At 39.6% G+C, this 20,423-nt stretch overlaps 1 protein-coding gene across 1 annotated transcript in view; it reads left to right on the top strand.

Moving 5' to 3' along the window:
- CMYA5 (cardiomyopathy associated 5) overlaps window positions 1–20,423 on the top strand; it is a 100,948-nt gene that overhangs the window by 57,888 nt on the left and 22,637 nt on the right. The window contains exons 6-9 of the mRNA XM_012462090.2: window positions 3,216–3,334; window positions 9,057–9,206; window positions 12,096–12,242; window positions 13,346–13,493. Coding sequence (XP_012317513.2) covers window positions 3,216–3,334; window positions 9,057–9,206; window positions 12,096–12,242; window positions 13,346–13,493 — 564 coding nt within the window. The remainder of the gene's footprint in view (window positions 1–3,215; window positions 3,335–9,056; window positions 9,207–12,095; window positions 12,243–13,345; window positions 13,494–20,423) is intronic.

The raw sequence follows: 20,423 nt of genomic DNA on the forward strand, positions 1-20,423 counted from the left end.
TCTAGCTTACTTGATTTTAAGAATACAATCTATAATACATATACAAAATATGTGTTAATCAACTCTTTAAGTTATTGGTAAGACTTCCAGTCCAGAGTAGGCTATTCGTAGTTAAGTTTTTGGGAAGCCAAACAATATACATAAATTTTCTTTTTCTTTTTTTCTTTTTTTTTGAAACGGAGTTTCGTTCTTGTTACCCAGGCTGGAGTGCAATGGCGCGATCTCGGCTCACCGCAACCTCCGCCTCCTAGGTTCAGGCAATTCTCCTGCCTCAGCCTCCTGAGTAGCTGGGATTACAGGCACACGCCACCATGCCCAGCTAATTTTTTGTATTTTTAGTAGACACGGGGTTTCACCATGTTGACCAGGATGGTCTCGATCTCTTGACCTCGTGATTCACCCGCCTCGGCCTCCCAAAGTGCTGGGATTACAGGCATGAGCCACCGCGCCCGGCCCTAGTACACATAAATTTTCAACTGTAGAAAGAGTCCGTGACCCAAACCTCGTCTTGCTCAAGAGTCAGCTGTAGTTTGTTTATTTTACCTTGCCACTTTTCCTCCCTCCCTTCATATTATATCTGTAAAGGCAGTGCTTGTATATTAAATGATTTTTCTTAACACTAAAAATGCTTAAATTAAGGAATGCTGTCAAACATATTTAGACTCAACATTTGCATATCTTGAAAAACACATTTACTTAGAAAATGCTGTTCTGTTTAGGGGATTCATTTTTTTCTCATTTTGCTCTTTTGTGTTATAATAATGAAAATGAGTTGCAACCATTGTAAGACCTGCTTCTAAAAGGATGTCTGCTTGCCTTTTCATATGCTGATGTTAAACTGGAATAGGTCGGTACATAAGGGAAAACTGGAACATTTTGCTTGTGGTACCTATCATCAGAGCTTTTGTGCTATGAAATGTCCTACATTAATACACATCAGCAGTGTGTATTTTTAGAGGGCTTAGTACATGTATAGGACACATTTTTGTTAATTCTGAGCCCATCATTTCTGCCCTCTCCATCCCTCGAGTCTTAATTTAGGCTTATGCTGTCTTCCCTCATCTAGACCCTGTGGGGTTCTCCCACCTGACCTCAGACCTCTGTCCTCTGCTTGCCCTGACCCTTCCTTAGACACTTGCCAAGATCGTTGTCTGAATTTCCCTTTCGTAACAATTTTGTGGTTCTCCCTGCCTTAAAAGACAAAACTGAACTCTAATTGGGATGAAAGGCTCTTCAGAGTCAAGCCACAAACCACTTTTCTACTTCATCCCTAGCTGTCTGTGTTTCCCAACTCCCACGGTGCCCTCCGGCCCTCAAATGTGCTGAATTGGCCACCTCCATGCCTTGGTTCATGCTCTTCTTCTATCTGCAACACCCTTCCTCATTCTCTCTTCTGCCTAGGAAACTCCTGCTCATGAAGACCCAGCCCAAATGTTACCTTCTCTTTGAAGCCCCTCTGGAACCACCTCCCCTAAATCAAATGATAGTGAATTTTATTGTTTCTGACAATAGTAAGTGTAGAAGTCACTCTTTAAATATTCAGTTTTATTTTATAATATTTTTCCTTCATACTGACCATACATCCACCGTCACTGAGATCCTGATATCCTCACCCACACAAAATTATTGGTCTCTTATTTATTCAAAATATGTTTATTAAATGGCCATCATGCGCCAAGTAATGCATTAGAATACAGTGGTGTATTCTAACGAATAATGTATTCTAGTGAATACAAAGGCCTTTCCCGAATGTAAATGGTATTCTAGTGAAGCAGATAGACAAAAACTAAAGAGGCTGTGATAAGACTGGGGAAATAAAACAAAGCCTAGAGAGGAATAGAGGGGGCAGGCAAGGCTGTTTAGTAGCATACAATCTGAGGAGCTGACATTTGAACAGAGATCTAAATTAAGTCAAGGAAGGAGCTGAGCAAGTGTCTGGGAGAACAGAGTTCTAACAGCAAGTGCAGTGGGTCTGCTAGGAAAACCAAGACGTCCATGGAAATGAAGCTGATGCAGTTCCTTGCAGCAGACTGAGTTGCTGGAAGAGAATTCCAGTCCTGTGTGAGAGGGGTGCCCAGAGGAGAGCTGCTCCTTTACTTGGAGGCCTCTCATGCTAAACATAATTTTTGTGTGTGTGATGGAGTTTTGTTCTTGTTGCCCAGGCTGGAGTGCAGTGGCGTAATCTTGGCTTACCGCAACCTCTGCCTCCTGGGTTTGAGCTATTCTCCTGCCTCAGCCTCCCAAGTATCTGGGATTACAGGTGGCCCCCCATCATGCCCAGCTAATTTTTGTATTTTTAGTAGAGACAGGGTTTCACCGTGTTGGTCAAACTGGTCTTGAACTCCTGACCTCGTTATTCGCCCACCTCAGCCTCCCAAAGTTATTCGCCCACCTCAGCCTCTCAAAGTACTGGGATTACAGGCAAAAAACACTGCACCATGCTAAAAATAAATTCTTTTGCAAACTCTCTGTTTCCTCTTTCCCCTTCAGAGTTAACCTTTTTGTCATTGTTTGTTTAAATCCAGATTTCATCTGGATACAAATGCTTAGACTTAGCCTCAGTTGGCAGTCCATCTAATGAGGGTGTTGAGTCCATAAGCTGTTGGTTGATAAATTGTGGCTTGTTTAGTCTTTCACAAATGGCAAGCTTTATTCTCTTTCACTGCTCTTTCCCCAGTACCTAGCACAATGCCTGGGACATAGTAGGTAAACAAGTTTTGAATGATAAAATGACTAGAAGCTTAATATTGAGGTTTGAGAACAAGGACATCTACAGTGTAGAAGTTTCCAGATGTGCTGTTTATCTTTTGAAGATAAACATAGCATGTTTATCCTTTGAAGCTGCAGTGGGTATGAAAGGCTTTGGATATAAGTCCTTTCCCTTTAGGAAATAAAGAAAATAATCACTAAAATAAAGTAATTTTTAGGACTAATTTTATAGGTAAAATACTTAAGACTGTATTGTTTGATAGAATCTTTTCTAACTAGAAGATATAGGAATGAAATTTCCAATATCACCAGTGGCCTAAGAATTGATTTCAGACATATATTTGGAGACTTCAAAGCCTTAAATCCTTTTTTGGAGAGAGTGAGAGTCCCTGCCTTATGCAAAAGCACCACTACCAATACCAGCTTCATTTTCAACAACTGTTTTCCACTTTCATTCCGTATGTTAATAATCTTTTGACTTATATAGAGCTCTATTCCCCTGATAGGTTGCTTTCTGCAATGGAGAGCACTGCTTCTTTAGAGAAAATGCCTGCTGCGTTTTCCCTTTTTGAACATTATGATGACAGCTCGGCAAGAAGTGACCAGATGTTAAAACAAGTGACTGGTAAGCATTTTAATATATTAATTACCTAGATGAAATATGGCAGTTTTTGCTTGTTTCTTTTGTGTGTAAAGGACATATACACAAGATTTTAAGGCATGTAACTGGAAAAAGAAAAGTATTAGTTGTAAAATGTTACAGCTAGACTCTGAAATCGAGCATGAGACCTGCATCCCATTTCTGTGGGCATTTCCATCTGAAGCTTTATGACTTGCTGGGAGATTGAGGAGGTGGAAGGAGCCATGGAACCAAAGAATCGCCTCTTTTTTTTTCTTCATTTAAAAATAAGATTTCTCTCCCTCTCTTCTCGAGAGTTGTTTGCCTCATACCAGCAGCCAGGTATAGAAGAAAAAAGAATGTTTTCCTATGTGTCAAACAGATTTCTGTTTATGAGTGGTTTTCCCCTCTTCAATTCAGTTCTTTTCCCCTTTTTTTCAAACTAAACAGATGAGCTTAGAGAACTAACAGCTCAGCACCATGGTCTGTAGCCAGGAGCCTCCCACTCAGCTGTCAGAAGCATCCTGCCAGCTCTTCACAATATTTTTTAATGTGCTATTTTAACAAACAGGACAATGAAACTTATTTAGATTTTTCAAAGCTGCCATGTTTCAGTGAAGTTACCGAGTTTTACTTACTGTACAACGTGCTCAGATGTCCTCCTTAAAAGATGCTATAATCTTCCAAAACCACCTCAAAGATTACAGCCATTTGGGAGGCTGAGGCGGGAGGATCACTTGAGCTCAGGGGTTCGAATCCAGACTGGGCAACATAGTAAGAACCCCCGTCTCTAAAAAAAATAAAACCCCAGAAACAAAAACAAAAAAAGATGGCTGTTGTATTTAAATTGATGATTCGCTTTCATTTCTGTACAGAGTGTTAGTTCAGTACCTACTAAAAAGGCTACTGTGTGTCTAAAAAGACAAAAACAACACAACATCACACCACACACAAAAAACCAAAACTCCACCAGCCCTTTATAAAATTAAAAACTCAATCATTGATCTTAATGGATTTTCTCTAGAAATATCTCAAAACAAAGTGTGTTTTATTGTAATGTCTTTAAGAAGGATTAGACCAGGGCAGTGATTGCAAATGAAGAAAGTTTGATTAACAGAGCTAGTCTTTTGCTTTTAAGGGATTCATTATATGCTGTTGTTCATTTAGAAGAATATGCCTTTGAATACTTAATGGACAATGAGAGGACATTTAATATATTTTTGAAGTCACAGAGTTAAAATGTCACAAAGTGTTAGCAATTAATTCAGCAAGTGCACATGGCGGTCCCTGTGGTTCGAAGCCTTTTATAGACAGATGACCTCAGAGCCATAAATGTTACTTTGTGTGTCTTTTTCACAAAATTGGAGCCCAAGGTGTTGACTTGCTGCTAAATAGTTTTTGCTCATTTTGTGACACCTCTTGGATATGAAGTCCTCACCTATTACCTGAAAAATTGATCTGATGACCCCCTTCCTAAACTAAGCAGATACAGTGAGGAAAGGATGTGAGTTTTCCAGTGAGAAGTAGCAGCCCGTATGATTTATTTCACACTTAAACACGATGCCTGGCATAGTGGGAACCATTAAGCATATCAAATCATCTCATCTCAACACAACCCAAAGAGGTAGGTTTTGTTATTCCCATTTGACAGGTGAAGAAAGGTGAGGAAAGAGAGGAACAGAAAAGTGTTCTATTTTCAAGACAACATAGCTGGTTGGGGTGTACGTGGCAGGGGAGTTTTGCACTCCCCTGTGGTTCAGAGTCTGCACTTGAATCACTGCCCCACAGCGAAGAGGCGGAGTGCACTGCTGAGAAAGATGAGAGAAACACAGATCATGGATAAACAAACATAAATCTAGGCTTCCTTGATGCTGGCACCTGGGGATTTTTTTTTAGTTGTGGTAAAATAGACATAACTTAAAATGTACCATCTTGTCCATTTTTAATTGTACAGTTTAATGGCATTAAGGACATTCATATTGTGGTACAACCATCACTGCCATCCCTCTCCAGAGCTCTTCATCTTGCAAAATGGAAACTCTATATCCATTAAACGCTGACTCTCCATGATCTCCCCTTTCCCTGGCTCCTGGCAGCCACCATTTTACTTTCTGTTTCTGTGAATTTGATTACTCTAAGTACCTCATCTAACTGGAATCATATGGTATTACTCTTTTTGGGACTGGCTTACTTAACTTAGAGTAGTATTCTCAAGTCTCATTGTGTTGTAACGTGTTAAACTTTTCCTCCTCTTTAAGGCTAATATTCCATTGTAAGTACACACAGCATTTTCCTTCTCTGTTCATCTGTTGGTGGATACTTGGGTTGCTTTCACTTTTTGGCTATTGTGAATAATCCTGTTCTCCTGAAGGCCAGGTTGAATGGAAATGTGTATCTGGCCACAGATTCTGAAGTCCAGTTTGGTTAATGCTTAACTCTCCAAGTGTGGCGGCTCTTTTGGGGCACATTTCATCAGGCAGAGGGGTGATTCTTCTGCCCAGTTCCTTAGCCTCCTGTAATAAAGCCCTAAACTTTCATTTTGTTTTTTTTTTTTTTGGCATCACATTTTCTTCTTTCCAGACGGAGTCTCACTCTGTCACCCAGGCAGAAGTGCAGTGGCACCATCTCGGCTCACTGTAACCTCCACCTCCCAGGTTCAAGCGATTCTCATGCCTCAGCCTCTCCAGTAGTTGGGATTACAGGCACGCGCCACCACATCCATCCAATTTTTTGTATTTTTAATAGACATAGGGTTTCACCATGTTGGCCAGGTTGGTCTCCTATTCCTGACCTCAAGCGATCTACCTGCCTCAGCCTCCCAAAGTGCTGGGATTACAGGAGTAAGCCACTGCGCCCAGCCGGCATCACACTTAATCAAGTTTATTACTACAGAAGTGTAAACAGAGTTGCTAAACTCCAGGTCTCTGATGTTGTCCTACCACATAAGAATTGTAAATCCAGCCATTATTATTAGAGTATATCTATGGAATATTCTTATTCCCTTTTCATTTCAGAATTCTTTGAAAAGTAAAAGTATTTCCTGTTTCTGAAAAAAGGTGTTTTAACGTTAATGCTTTTAGGGGAAGGAGCACATGAAAACAAAATTTCTAACCTACATACTTTGCTTCTTCCTTAAAATTAAGTGATTTTTTTGAATCAATTAATCAGTTTTTAAGTTTGTTAATTTACGCAAGAGAGAGAGAGAAATGTGAAAGATGTTTTCATTTTTAAAAAGCAGATACAGCTCCATGTATAATTCATAGGATAAAAGCGGGAGCATTTTCATTGTTCACGCCTCAAGTAGTTCTCAAACACTGCTTCCAAGATGATCGACAATAGTTGAAACATTCTGCTTGGTCCTTTCATAGACCTGGGTAACATGGAAATTTACTGAACTACATTTATCTGGATGGAGTCCTTTAGAATGTGATATGAATTTCCTGCTGGGAAGACAAGCAATACATTCCAAGACAGTATCAGGGTCTCTGACTTGTGATCAGTCCCTGGGGAGGTGCTCTTACCAGCGGCCTCTGCCTTAGCATGCAACCTGCTCTACAGGTCTTACCTCCATGGCCTCTGTGGCTTTCCAGATGATTGGTCCCTCGTTCAGCCCTCATCTTCAGGAGCTTCCTGCCTCGCCCCTCTCCTGTTTCCTGTGCTCCTGCCAAGGCCCCTTTGCTTGCTGAATGTTAGTGTTGGTTACCTGCCCGTCACTTTGTTAAGCACTTGATCGATATTATTTGCTTCTTACAACAACCCTGGGAGGTAATGCTATTATTATTGTTTTCTTATTTTAAAGATGGGGAAACTGAGGCTAAGATAACAAAGGGGGCGGATCCGGTGTTTAATCTCGGGCCAGCCACTCTGCACTGAAGTCCATGAACTTGACCCTTCTCCTCTTCTGCTTCTTGTTTTTCACAACTGTGTATTTCTTCCGCTCTTTATCGCCATTGAATCTTCTCAGTTTGTCTTTTTTCCTACATTCTTTAGACCCACTTATGTTTTTCTCATTTTTACCTTCTTGTTGAACTGAACTTAGTTTTGTTTTCCTTTGGTGTCCACTTTTAATAAAGTAATCTCATAAAATTTGGCCCACATTGTTAGTATTTCAGCAAACTTATCTCTCAGTAAACTGTAGACTAGAAAAAATAAGCACAAAAAATAAATACAAAGCATGCTGTGGAGCCAGGCATGGTGGCTCACGCCTGTAATCCCAGCACTTTGGGAGGCCAAAGCGGGCAGATCACCTGAGGTCAAGGAGTTTGAGACCAGCCTGGCCAACATGGTGAAACCCCGTCTTTACTAAAATTACAGAAAAATGAGCTGGGTGTGCTGGCAGGCGCCTGTAATCCCAGCTACTAGGGAGGCTGGGGCAGGAGAATCGCTTGAACATGGGAGGCGGAGGTTGCAGTGAACTCAGATTATGCCACTGCACTCCAGCCTGGGTGACAGTGTGAGACTCCACCTCAAAAAAAAAAAAAAAAAGCATGCTATCTTTTCAACTATAGGAATAACCTTTTCCTCTAATTTGAAAAATATATTCAAAGATTTTGTGTCATAAGTTTTGGAGAGGAGTTGCATTGAAGCCTGATTTATGGTGTTGCATATATCATTAATGCTTGTAAGCATAATCATGAACTTTACAAGTCTCTAGGAAACACTCAAGGATTTTGTTGTCTTTAAAATTCAGAACAACAGAGTTATACTAGATGTCTAAAATGTATGCTGAGTCAATTAGTAGGCTACTTTTTCTGTAGTTTTTATATTTTGTTTAATTTTTAAAAAGTTAATAATTTAAAAAATTGATGGGGATAGCCACGTTGGAAAGACAAAATGGGATAGTCGTTTCAGAAAGAGTATTTTGATATTTTATTTTTGCAAGTATTTTTCAGGCTTCAAGATATACTAACTATATCTTAAAAGGGTTTCCTTTGCCTCTATTGTGATTATAGATTATATTGATACGGAATGATACAGCCTTGGTTATCTAGCAAAGCATGCATTTTGTTTTGAAGGAAAAAAAAGTCAGTTGTGGCCTCCTTTAACCTCCATGAGTTTATTGCTCTAGCTATAGGACTATAGAAGAGTATTTTCAAGTGATCTCATTTTGGAATATATTTTTGTTTATTTCTATGTGTATTATATATGTTCACATGTACAAATGCATAGAAAACATTGTGGAAGGATACACATTCAACTGCAACAGTGATTGCATCTAAAGAATATGGCTGGGTATGGTGGCTTTCGCCTGTAATCCCAGCACTTTGGGAGGCTGAGGCAGGTGGATCACTTGAGGCCAGGAGTTCAAGACCAGCCTGACCAACATGGTGAAATCCCACTGCTACTAAAAATACAAAAATTAGCCAGTTGTGGTGGTGCATGCCTGTAATTCCAGCTACTCAGGAGGCTGAGGCAGGAGAATTGCTTGAACCTGGGAGGTGGAGGTTGCAGAGAGCCAAGATTGCATCACTGCACTCCAGTCTGGATGATAGAGCAAGACTCCATCTCAAAGAAATTAAAAAATAAAAAATAAATAAAGAAAATAGAAAATTAAAAATTAAAAAAGAATATAATTTGGGTTGGGAATTTTAGGGAACAAGGGAGCCCTTCTACTTTTATACCATGTATTTCTGTATTGTTTGAATGTTTTTCAACAAGCCTAAGTAAATTTTGCCCTAAAAATCAATAAAAACAGCACTAGTTACAATAAATGTTGTTTATATTCCAGTCCCACAGCCTCCTAGGTTGGAACCTCAGGAACCAAATTCTGCCACCAGCACAACGATTGCAGTTTATTGGAGCATGAACAAAGAAGATGTCATTGATTCATTTCAGGTTTACTGTATGGAGGAACCACAAGATGACCAGGAAGTAAATGGTAGGATTGCTAACACGAATACAGATTCATATGCAAATCCATGCATCTTCATGTGAAGTATTTAAACATATACTTGCATTATGACTCTTTCTACAAAGCATTCATAGCCACTTACAAAACAACAACAACAAAACCCCAACAACCATATAATTAAATAATAACTACAGAAGCAAAATTTGGTAATCAAGATGAAGGAAAACAAAAATGCATAAACATTATCATAATAGTCAATATGAATATTGTAATTGAGATTCACATTTGGCTTTGAGCTCTCAGAATAGCAGGAGCAGTGAAGTGGTTCTCATTTTCAGAAAGGAGCTAATGTACCAGAGTTTCAAGGAAAATAAAGTTTTAATCAGTACCAAAGCCTGAAAGATAAGTGTCACGTGTTCCACTTTGTAGGGAAGAAGCCGTATAGAGGACAATGTGTTCCACATGGTTGGAATGCAAATGAAGTATGGGATGTCATGCTTGGCAGTTTCTCAGGTCTATCTTTGCTAAAAGCTACCAACAAGCCACAAGGTTTATTCAGTGTTCACAGTTCCCAAGGCATGGGCCTAGGTATGGTGTAGTCTTCCTATGTCCCAAATTAATGTGTGGATAGAAATGAAAGTGCTTAATAGGGTGAATGGATGGTATGTCTTATGGCTGAGCCTCTGTAAGTATCTCTCAGCTTGGAAGGACTTCTAATAAGCCCTGGAAGCCAGGCAGTTTGAGGTTGTGCTTCCTGATGAATCAGAGCTGGGAGTGCTGCCATTCTGTGTTGCTTGTTGAAGACAGACCTACATACTATGGAAACCAGATGAGCATGTGGCAGGCTTGGGCACCCTAACTCAGGCGCCCAATTTGTAATCAGGAATGAATGGTAATATATTATACTATTACTAGTATTTAAGTCTTTTGAAATGTCATGTGATAATTAATTTAGAAAAAAGTTTAAAAAGCAACTATTGGCATGGCTTAAAGTTGGCTAAGCCTGTCTGTAATGTAATGACTCCTGTTTTATTGACCTATGTCCATATGCCTGTCACAGCACAACAAAGTATTACTATCCCTATTTGCAGGTGAGAAAACTGATGCGAGGTTAAGTAGTTTGCTCAAGGCCTCAAAACTTGTACGTGACAGGGACAGGAGTCAGACACAGATCTTTCAGGCTCCAAAGCTTATGTTTTTGTTTATTTCTCTCTGTGTGTGTTTTGTTACGTCATACTTCATCTCCATTTATTTCCAGCTGTTTTCTGAAACACAGTGGCTCTCCGAGACCCTTCTTATGAAATAGTTATTGCCTGGAGTACTTTTTTAACTGGGTTTCACACCCCCACAACCCCAAACACTTCCTGTCTGTGTCTCATTGTTTCCGTGCTAATAACAGTTAGCTAATCTGATAGTCTAGTCTGTGCTACCATGCCATGTCTGCTAAGGTCTCTGGTCACATATGTTATGTGCATTGTTAAAGGGAGTGCTAGGGTAATAGGATGTACTAGTTCATTCTCACACTGCTATAAAGACATGCCTGAGACTGGGTAATTTATGAAGAAGAGGTTTACCTGGCTTACAGTTCTACAAGGTGTACAGGCATAGCAAGGGAGGCCTTAGGAAACTTACTATTATGGCAGAAGGTGAAGGGGAAGCAAACACATCTTCCCATGGCCGGCAGGAGAGAGAGAGAGTAAAGCGGGGGAGGTGCTATACACTTTCAAACAACCAGATCTCTTGAGAACTCATTCATGAGAACTGCAAGGGAGAAGTCTGCCCCCATGATTCGATCACCTCCCACCAGGCCCCTCCTCCAACACCGGGAATTACAATTCAATATGAGATTTGGGTGGAACCAAACCATATCATAGGGCCTTGCCTAAAAGAATGATTCCAGTGAAAACTGTAGACACAGATTCTAGGCTATGGGAGAAATGTTTTTCAGCATACAAGTCCTTATGACATTCTTTAAACTGAACTTTCTGTCCAGAAAGTACAGCTCATTGGAAAGGAGAGAGGCAATTGAGAGACCTGCTAAGCTGAAGACTTCTCAATTTTCTTTTAAAGAAACAGTCTGGGTTCTTAAGTGGAAAAGTTAAAGATGTGATATTCAGGAGTAATAAGGGGAGATAACTGAAATTACCATAGGCAAAATTTAAACAGAAAATCATATGTTTTAAAGGAGGTAAAATTTCAGTAAGAATAATCAAATTGGCCCAGATTGGTAGGTGTGTTCATAATGACACTGAGTAATATTTACTATTAAAATAATTCAAAGTAAAATAATTTTTAGAATTTTAGAAGGAAAATGTCTTAATTGGACAAAATTACTTCTTAGAGTAGCTTATAACCTATCAAAGTTATTTAAATGTTTCTATAAATTGTGGAAATCTCTAGCGGAAAGAATTCTGGAGTTCATGAGAAAGAACCAGGATTTGAAACTTGGAGGGTCATACTGAATATCAAAATAGTTTACTAATCTGTAAAGATGTTTAAAAACCATGAAGTTGTCCTTTTTTTATGACATACTCTTCTGAAATATTGGCATTGGTTCTTAAGATTTTCTTGCGAATGTGTTACTGAGATTTAAGCTAACATAAACTCTATGTAATTTTAATATTTGCTACTGAAATAAGTTACTTTAATTGTGGTATATGAAACTCAGAATCTTATTAATGTGCTATTATTTTCTGATAAGTGTTAACAAGTAGTACTATGTCATCCTAAGTATCTCTTTTCAGAATGCTGTCGCTTTCTTATGTATTCTGAGGACCTGGTTTTCACATAATGGTATCTATAAGGTTACCAGTTCGAGTTTTCCACTGCAAGAAAATCATAGATGACTTACTCCAATAACTATAACTTTAATTAACTTTGGAAGATATCTTAGATTTTAATTGTGTCTCATGCTAGAGTTGGTAGAAGAATACAGACTGACAGTGAAAGAAAGTTACTGCATTTTTGAAGATTTGGAACCTGACCGATGCTATCAAGTGTGGGTGATGGCTGTGAACTTCACTGGATGTAGCCTGCCCAGTGAAAGGGCAATCTTTAGGACAGGTAAGGAGATGGATGCTAAGGGCACATTAGGAGACAACGCTCAATTCTTCACAGACTCTTGAGATCAGTACGTGTTTATTAAGCACCTATTGTGTGTTGAGTGTTGCACAAAGGGCTGGTTATGTGACGATGAATAAGACTGGGCTCCTGTTCTCAAGAAGTTCATACTCAGCTGCGGAGATGGAAAAACAGAAGATCATAGAAAATGTGTGGTAACAGCCATATCCAGATATACACAGATTATTATGAGAACACTCCAGAGGGGCACCCAAGTTGGCCTGGGGCAGGGGCAGGATCAGGAACTGTTTCCTAGAACTGATGCCTGCAGAAAATGCTTTAAAGGATCCATAGGTAGTAATGTGTTAAAGGAAGATATTCCACTTGAAAAAGACATACGAGTAGAGGCATCAAGGCAAGAAACAGTATGGAGTGTGCAGGGCACTGTAAGAAGTTCGGTATTTCTTAGACTTAAACAAAGAGAGGAAAGACAAGATGAGAAAGGCTAACATATAGAGGCCGTGTTTGAAAGGTAAGAAAGCTTGGGCTGTGTCTGGGTGCTGGGAACCTCCAAAACGTTTTAAGCAGTGGTATTCAACTGGAAATGCATTCTCAAGATGAAATCTTTTCACAGGGTATGAAGCCTAAACCAAGGCTGCACTGCCTTTAAGATAATGGTAGCCTGCCTCAGGGGAAGAAATAGTTTACTCCTACCCTTTATCCTTTCCTCTTGCCTTTTAAAACAAGCCTTTATTGAGCACCTACTGAGGACAAGATCCTCCCTGACTTTTGTGTACTGGGAGAGGGGAAAGAATCTTTATTTTGATTTGCTTGTATATGTATAAAGAAAGTCTGGTGGGATTTATAGGAAGCTACTATTAGGGGCTGTTTGGGGATGGGTGAGAACTGGGCAATTTGGAAGGCAGAGAAGGAGAGAGACTTCACTAACTATATTTGATCCCTTTTGGGTTTTTAACACAGAATACATTTTCTGATAAAAATTTTAAAACAAAATTGTGTTCAAGCCATAGAAGACCACGTGCTTCTCAGGTCCTGGGAAAGCAAGCTGGCATTGCTCCACAACTGTCCTGACTCTCTTTCTGCAGCACCCTCCACCCCTGTGATCCGCGCTGAGGACTGTACTGTGTGTTGGAACACAGCCACTATCCGATGGCGGCCCGCCACCCCTGAGGCCACAGAGACCTACACTCTGGAGTACTGCAGACAGCATTCTCCTGAGGGTGAGGGCCTCAGGTAAGGGGCCCTCTCCATGGGAGAGACTGCCCAGAGCTTAAACTACCCTCTAGCTTATGCTCACCAAGGGAGAAATGCAGCCTAAAATCCTGCTGAGCTAGTGAAGCCGTTGACTTGATTTGCAGCTCTATCACTATTCATCAATGAACTCCAAGTTTGTAATAAAACCCATGCTACAATGCAGAATAACTCCCTTGTAAGAAAAATGTATGCGAATTTTAATGATAGAGCATTCTTTGAGGTATATTTAACTTCAGTCATTAGACAGGATTTATGCATATTTTATGGGGTTTTTACTAGCTGTATCGGAATCTGTACCACCTAACTCAGGAAACTAATAGTGAGCTTGTGTATAAAGTAAATCTGAATGTCTCCATGATATATTGGTAACATAAAGAAGCTAATTACATATATTTTATCATGGAGACATACCTGCCTCTCCAAAAGCATGAAATATGTAAAAGAGATTCTTCTAGGAGAAAAGAAACGTGACGTTCTGTCACTAAGATGATGAACCTAACATTTATCAATAAGCAGCTATGCAGCCACTAGGCATTTGGTAAATGTTAACTTATCTACTGAGGTGGTATTTTCTTAGCCTACCACCTCCTTGCTGTGGAGCAGCTTCGTGAACAAGATGAATATTCAGATCTTTATTATTATTCATATTTTGATAGACAGGTTTTTAGTTTTTCTTTTAAATGAAGTTTCTTGAGATAAACTACTTTGGTAGGATATGGAACTTAGGAATAATGGTATGAAATTAGACAGCTTTTAAAAAATTATTATACTTTTAAGTTCTGGATACATGTGCAGAACGTGCAGGTTTGTTACATAGGTATACACATGCCATGGTGGTTTGCTGCACCCATCAACCCGTCATCTGCATTAGTATTTCTCCTAATGCTATCCTTCCCCCATCCCCCTACCCGCCAACATGCCCCAGTATGGGATATTCCCTTCCCTGTGTCTATGTGTTCAGCTCTTACTTATGAGTGAGAGCATGTGGTGTTTGGTTTTCTGTTCCTGTGTTAGTTTGCTGAGAATGATGGTTTCCAGCTTCATCCATGTCCCTGCAAAGGACATGAACTCAATCCTTTTTTATGGTTGCATAGTATTCCATGGTATATATGTGCCACATTTTCTTCATCCAGTCTATCATTGATAGGCATTTGGCTTGGTTCCAAGTCTTTGCTATTGTGAATAGTGCTGCAATAAACATACATGTGCATGTGTCTTTATAGCAGAATGACTTATAATCCTTTGGGTATATACCCAGTAATGGGATTGCTGGGTCAAATGGTATTTCCAGTTCTGGATCCTTGAGGAATCACCACACTGTCTTCCACAATGTTTGAACTAGTTTACACTCCTACCAACAGTGTAAAAGCGTTCCTATTTCTCCACATCCTCTTCAGCATCTGTTGTTTCCTGCCATTATAACTGGCATGAGATGGTATCTCATTATGGTTATGAGCTTTTTTCAGTGATTATGAGCTTTTTTCAGTGGTTATGAGCTTTTTTCATATGTTTGTTGGCCACATAAATGTCTTCTTTTAAGAAGTGTCTGTTCATATCCTTTGGCCACTTTTTGAAGGGGTTGTTTGTTTCTTTCTTGTAAATTTGTTTAAATTCCTTGTAGATTCTGGATATTAGCCCATTGTCAGATGGATGGATTGCAAAATTTTTCTCCCATTCTGTAGGTTGCCTGTTCACTCTGATGATAGTTTCTTTCGCTGTGCTCTTTAGTTTAATTAGATCCCATTTGTCAATTTCGGTTTTTGTTGCCATTGCTTTTGGTGTTTTACTCATGAAGTCTTTGTCCATGCCTATGTCCTGATGGTATTGCCTAGGTTTTCTTCTAGGGTTTTTATGGTTTTAGGCCTTATGTTTAAGTCTTTAATCCATCTTGAGTGAATTTTTGTATAAGGTGTAAGGAATGGGTCCAGTTTCAGTTTTCTGCATATGACCAGCCAGTTTTTCCAACACTGTTTATTATATAGGGAATCCTTTTCCCATTGCTTGTTTTTGTCAGATTTGTCAAAGATTAGATGGCTGTAGATGTGTGGCATTCTTTCTGAGGCCTCTGTTCTGTTCCATTGGTCTATATGTCTTTTTTGGTACCAGTACCATGCTGTTTTGGTTGTAGCCTTGTAGTATAGTTTGATGTCAGATAGCATGATGCCTCCAGCTTTGTTCTTTTTGCTTAGGATTGTCCTGGCTATACAAGCTCTTTTTTGGTTTCAAGTGAAATTTAAAGTAGTTTTTTTTTCCTAATTCTGTGAAGAAAATCAGTGGTAGCTTGATGGAGTTAGGAATGAATCTATAAATTACTTTGGACAGTATGGCCATTTTCACGATATTGATTCTTGCTATCCATGAGCATGGAATGTTTTTCAATTTGTGTCCTCTCTTATTTCCTTGAGCAGTGGTTTATAGTTCTCCCTGAAGAGATCCTTCATATCCCTTGTAAGTTGTATTCCTAGGTATTTTTAAATCTTTGTAGCAATTGTGAATGGGAGTTCACTCATGATTTGGCTCTCTGTTTGTCTGTTATTGGTATATAGGAATGCTTGTGATTTTTACACATTGATTTTATATCCTGAGACTTTGCTGAAGTTGCTTATCAGCTTAAGTAGATTTTGGGCTGAGATGATGGGATTTTCTAAATATACAATCATGTCATCTGCAAACAGAGACAATTTGACTTTCTCTCTTCCTATTTGAATACACTTTATTTCTTTCTCTTGCCCGGTTGCCATGGCCAGAACTTCCAATACTATAAGAATAGGAGTGGTAAGAGAGGGCATCCTTGTCTTGTGCCGGTTTTCAAAGGGAATGCTTCCAGCTTTTGCCCATTCGGTATGATATTGGCTGTGGGTTTGTCATAAATAGCTCTTATTATTTTGAGATATGTTCCATCAATACCTAGTTTATTCAGAGATTTTTAGCATGAAGAGATGTTAAATTGTATTGAAGGCTGTTTCTGCATCTATGGAGATAATCCTGTGATTTTTGTCATTGATTCTGTTTATGTGACAGATTACATTTATTGATTTGTGTATGTTGAACCAGACTTGCATTCCAGGAATGAAGCCCAGGTGGATAAGCTTTTTAATGTGCTTCTGGATTCGGTTTGCCAGGATTTTATTGAGGATTTTTGCATCAATGTTCATCAGGGATATTGGCCTGAAATTTTCTTTTTTTGTTGAGTCTCTGTCTGGTTTAAATATCAGGATGATGTTGGCCTCATAAAATGAGTTAGGAAAGAGTCTGTCTTCTTCTATTGTTTGGAATAGTTTCAGAAGGAATGGTACCAGCTCCTCTTTGTACTTCTGGTAGAATTCAGCTGTGAATCCATCTGGTCTTGGACTATTTTTTGGTTGGTAGGCTATTAATTACTGCCTCAATTTCAGAACTTGTTATTGGTCTATTCAGGGATTTGACTTCTTCCTGGTTTAGTCTTAGGAGAGTTATGTGTACAGGAATTTATCCATTTCTTCTAGATTTTCTAGTTCATTTGCGTAAAGGTGTTTATAATATTCTCTGATGGTAGTTTGTATTTCTGTGGGATCAGTGGTGATAACCCCTTTTTCATTTTTTATTGTATCTATTTTATTCTTGTCTCTTTTTGTCTTTATTAGTCTGGCTAGTGGTCTATCTATTTCATTAATCTTTTCAAAAAACCAGCTCCTGGATTCATTGATTTTTTTTTTGAAGGGTTTTTCATGTCTCTATCTCCTTCAGTTCTCCTCGGAAATTAGTTATTTCTTTTCTTCTGCTAGCTTTTGAATTTGTTTGCTCTTGCTTCTCTAGGTCTTTTAATTGTGATGTTAGGATGTTGATTTTAGATCTTTCCTGCTTTCTCTTGTGGGCATTTAGTGCTATAAATTTCCCTCTAAACACTGCTTTAGCTGTGTCCCAGAGATTCTGGTATGTTGTGTCTTTGTTCTCACTGGTTTCAAAGAACTTATTTATTTCTGCCATAATTTAGTTATTTACCCAGTAGTCATTCAGAAGCAGGTTGTTCAGTTTCCATGTAGTTGTGCAGTTTTGAGTGGGTTTCTTAATCCTGTGTTCTAATTTGGTTGCACTGTGGTCTGAGAGACTGTTATTATTTCCATTCTTTTCATTGGTGAGGAGTGTTTTACTTCCAATTATGTGGTTAATTTTAGAATAAATGCAATGTGGTGCTGAGAAGATGTATATTCTGTTCATTTGGGGTGGAAAGTTCTGTAGATGTCTAGTAGGTCTGCTTGGTCTAGAGCTGAGTTCAAGTCCTGAATATCCTTGTTAATTTTCTGTCTCATTGATCTGTCTAACATTGACAGTGGGGTGTTAAAGTCTCCTACTATTATTGTGTGGGAGTCTAAGTCTCTTTGTAGGTCTCTAAGAACTTGCTTTATGAATCTGGGAACTCCTGTATTGTGTGCATATATATTTAGGATAGTTAGCTCTTCTTGTTTCATTGATTTATTTACCATTATGTAATGCCCTTCTTTGTCTTTTTTGATCTTTATTGCTTTAAAGTCTGTTTTATAAGAGACTAGGATTGCAACCCCTGCTTTCTTTTTGCTTTCCATTTGCTTGGTAAATCTTCCTCCATCCCTTTATTTTGAGTCTATGTGTGTCTTTGCATGTGAGATGGGTCTCCTGAATACAGCACACTGATGGGTCTTGACTCTTTATTCAATTTGCCAGTCTGTGTCTTTTAATTGGGGCATTTAGCCCATTTACATTTAAGGTTAATATTGTTATGTGTGAATTTTATCCTGTCACTATCATGCTAGCTGGTTATTTTGCCCATTAGTTGATGCAGTTTCTTCATAGTGTTGATGATCTTTACAATTTGATATGTTTTTGCAGTGACTGGTACCAGTTTTTCCTTTCCATATTTAGTGATTCCTTCAGGAGCTCTTGTAAGGAGGGCAGGCTTGGTGGTGACAAAATCTATCAGCATTTGCTTATCTGTAAAGGATTTTATTTCTCCTTCGCTTATGAAGCTTAGTTTGTGTGGATATGAAATTCTGAGTTGAAAATTCTTTTCTTTACGAATGTTGAATATTGGCCCCCACTCTCTTCTGGCTTGTAGGGTTTCTGCAGAGAGATCCACTGTGAGTCTGATGGGATTCCCTTTGTGGGTAACCTGATCTTTCTTTCTGTCTGCCCTTAACATTTTTTTCCTTCATTTCAACCTTGGTGAATCTGACAATTATGTGTCTTGGGTTTGCTCTTCTAGAGGCGTATCTTTGTGGTATTCTCTGTATTTCCTGAATTTGAATGTTGACTTCTCTTGCTAGGTTGGGGAAGTTCTCCTGGATAATATCCTGAGAGTGTTTTCCAACTTAATTCCATTCTCCCTGTCACTTTCAGGTACACTAATCGAACATAGATTTGGTCTTTTCACATAGTCCCATATTTCTTGGAGGCTTTATTTGTTCCTTTTCATTCTTTTTTTCTCTAATCTTGTCTTCATGGTTTATTTTATTAGTTGATCTTCAATCTCTGATATCCTTTCTTCCTCTTGATTGATTCAGCTATTGATACTTGTGTATGTTTCATGAAGTTCTCATGCTGTATTTTTCAGCTCCATCAGGTCATTTATGTTCTTCTCTAAACTGGTTATTCTAGTTAGAAATTCCTCTAACCATTTTTCAAGGTTCTTAGCTTCCTTGCATAGGGTTAGAACATGCTCCTTTAGCTTGGAGGAATTGGTTATCACCTATCTTCTGAAGCCTACTTCTTTCAATTTGTCAAACTCATTCTCCATCCAGTTTTGTTCCCTTGCTGGCAAGGAGTTGTGATTCTTTGGAGAAAAAGAGGCATTCTGGCTTTTTAAATTTTCAGCCTTTTTGCACTGTTTTTTCCTCATCTTCATGGATTTATCTACCTTTGGTCTTTGATGTTCCTGATCTTCAGATGGGGTTTCTGTGTGGATGTCCTGTTTGTTGATGTTGATGCTGTTCCTTTCTGTTTGTTAGTTTTCCTTCTAACAGTCAGGCCTCTCTGCTGCAGGTCTGCTAGAGTTTGCTGGAGGTCCACTCCAGATGCTGTTTGTCTGGGTATCACCAGCGGAGACTGCAGAATAGCAAAGATTGCTGCCTATTCCATCCTCTGGAAGCTTTTTCCCAGAGGGGCACCTGCCAGATGCCAGCCAGAGCTCCCCTGTATGAGGTGTCTGTCAACCCCTGCTAGGAGGTATCTCCTAGTCAGGAGGCATGGGGGTCAGGGACCCACTTGAGGAGGCAGTCTGTCCCTTAACAGAGCTTGAGCACTATGCTTGGAGATCCATTGCTCTCTTCAGAGCCAGCAGGCAGGAACATTTAAGTCTGCTGAAGCTGTGCCCACAGCCACCCCTTCCCCCTTGTGCTCTGTCCCAGGGAGATGGGAGTTTTATCTATAAGCCCCTGGCTGGGGTTGCTGCCTTTCTTTCAGAGATGTTCTGCCCAGAGAGAAGGAGTCTAGAGAGACAATCTAGCTATTGTGGCTTTGCTGTACTGCAGTGGGCTCTGCCCCATCTGAATTTCCTAGTGGCTCTGTTTACACTGTGAAGGGAAACACCCCTATTCAAGCCTCAGTAATGGTGGTCAATTCTCCCCCCACCAAGCTTGAGCATCCCATGTTGACTTCAGACTGCTGTTCTGGCTGTGAGAATTTCAAGCCAGTGGATCTTAGCTTGCTGGGCTCTGTGGGGGTGGGATCTGCTGAGCTAGACCACTTGGCTCCTTGGCTTCAGCCCCCTTTCCAGGAGAGTGAATGGTCTGTCTCATTGGCATTATAGGCACCACTGGGGTATGAAAAGAAACTCCTACAGCTAGCTCAGGGTCTGGCCAAACAGCCACCCAGTTTTGTGCTTGAAACCCAGGGCTCTGGTGATGGAGGCACCCAAGAGAATCTCCTGGTCTGCAGGTTGCAAAGACTGTGGGAAAA

Source organism: Aotus nancymaae, unplaced genomic scaffold (assembly GCF_030222135.1).
Source record: "Aotus nancymaae isolate 86718 unplaced genomic scaffold, 86718_ANA_hifiasm-v0.15.2.pri h1tg000014l, whole genome shotgun sequence".
NCBI classification, from domain to species: domain Eukaryota; kingdom Metazoa; phylum Chordata; class Mammalia; order Primates; family Aotidae; genus Aotus; species Aotus nancymaae.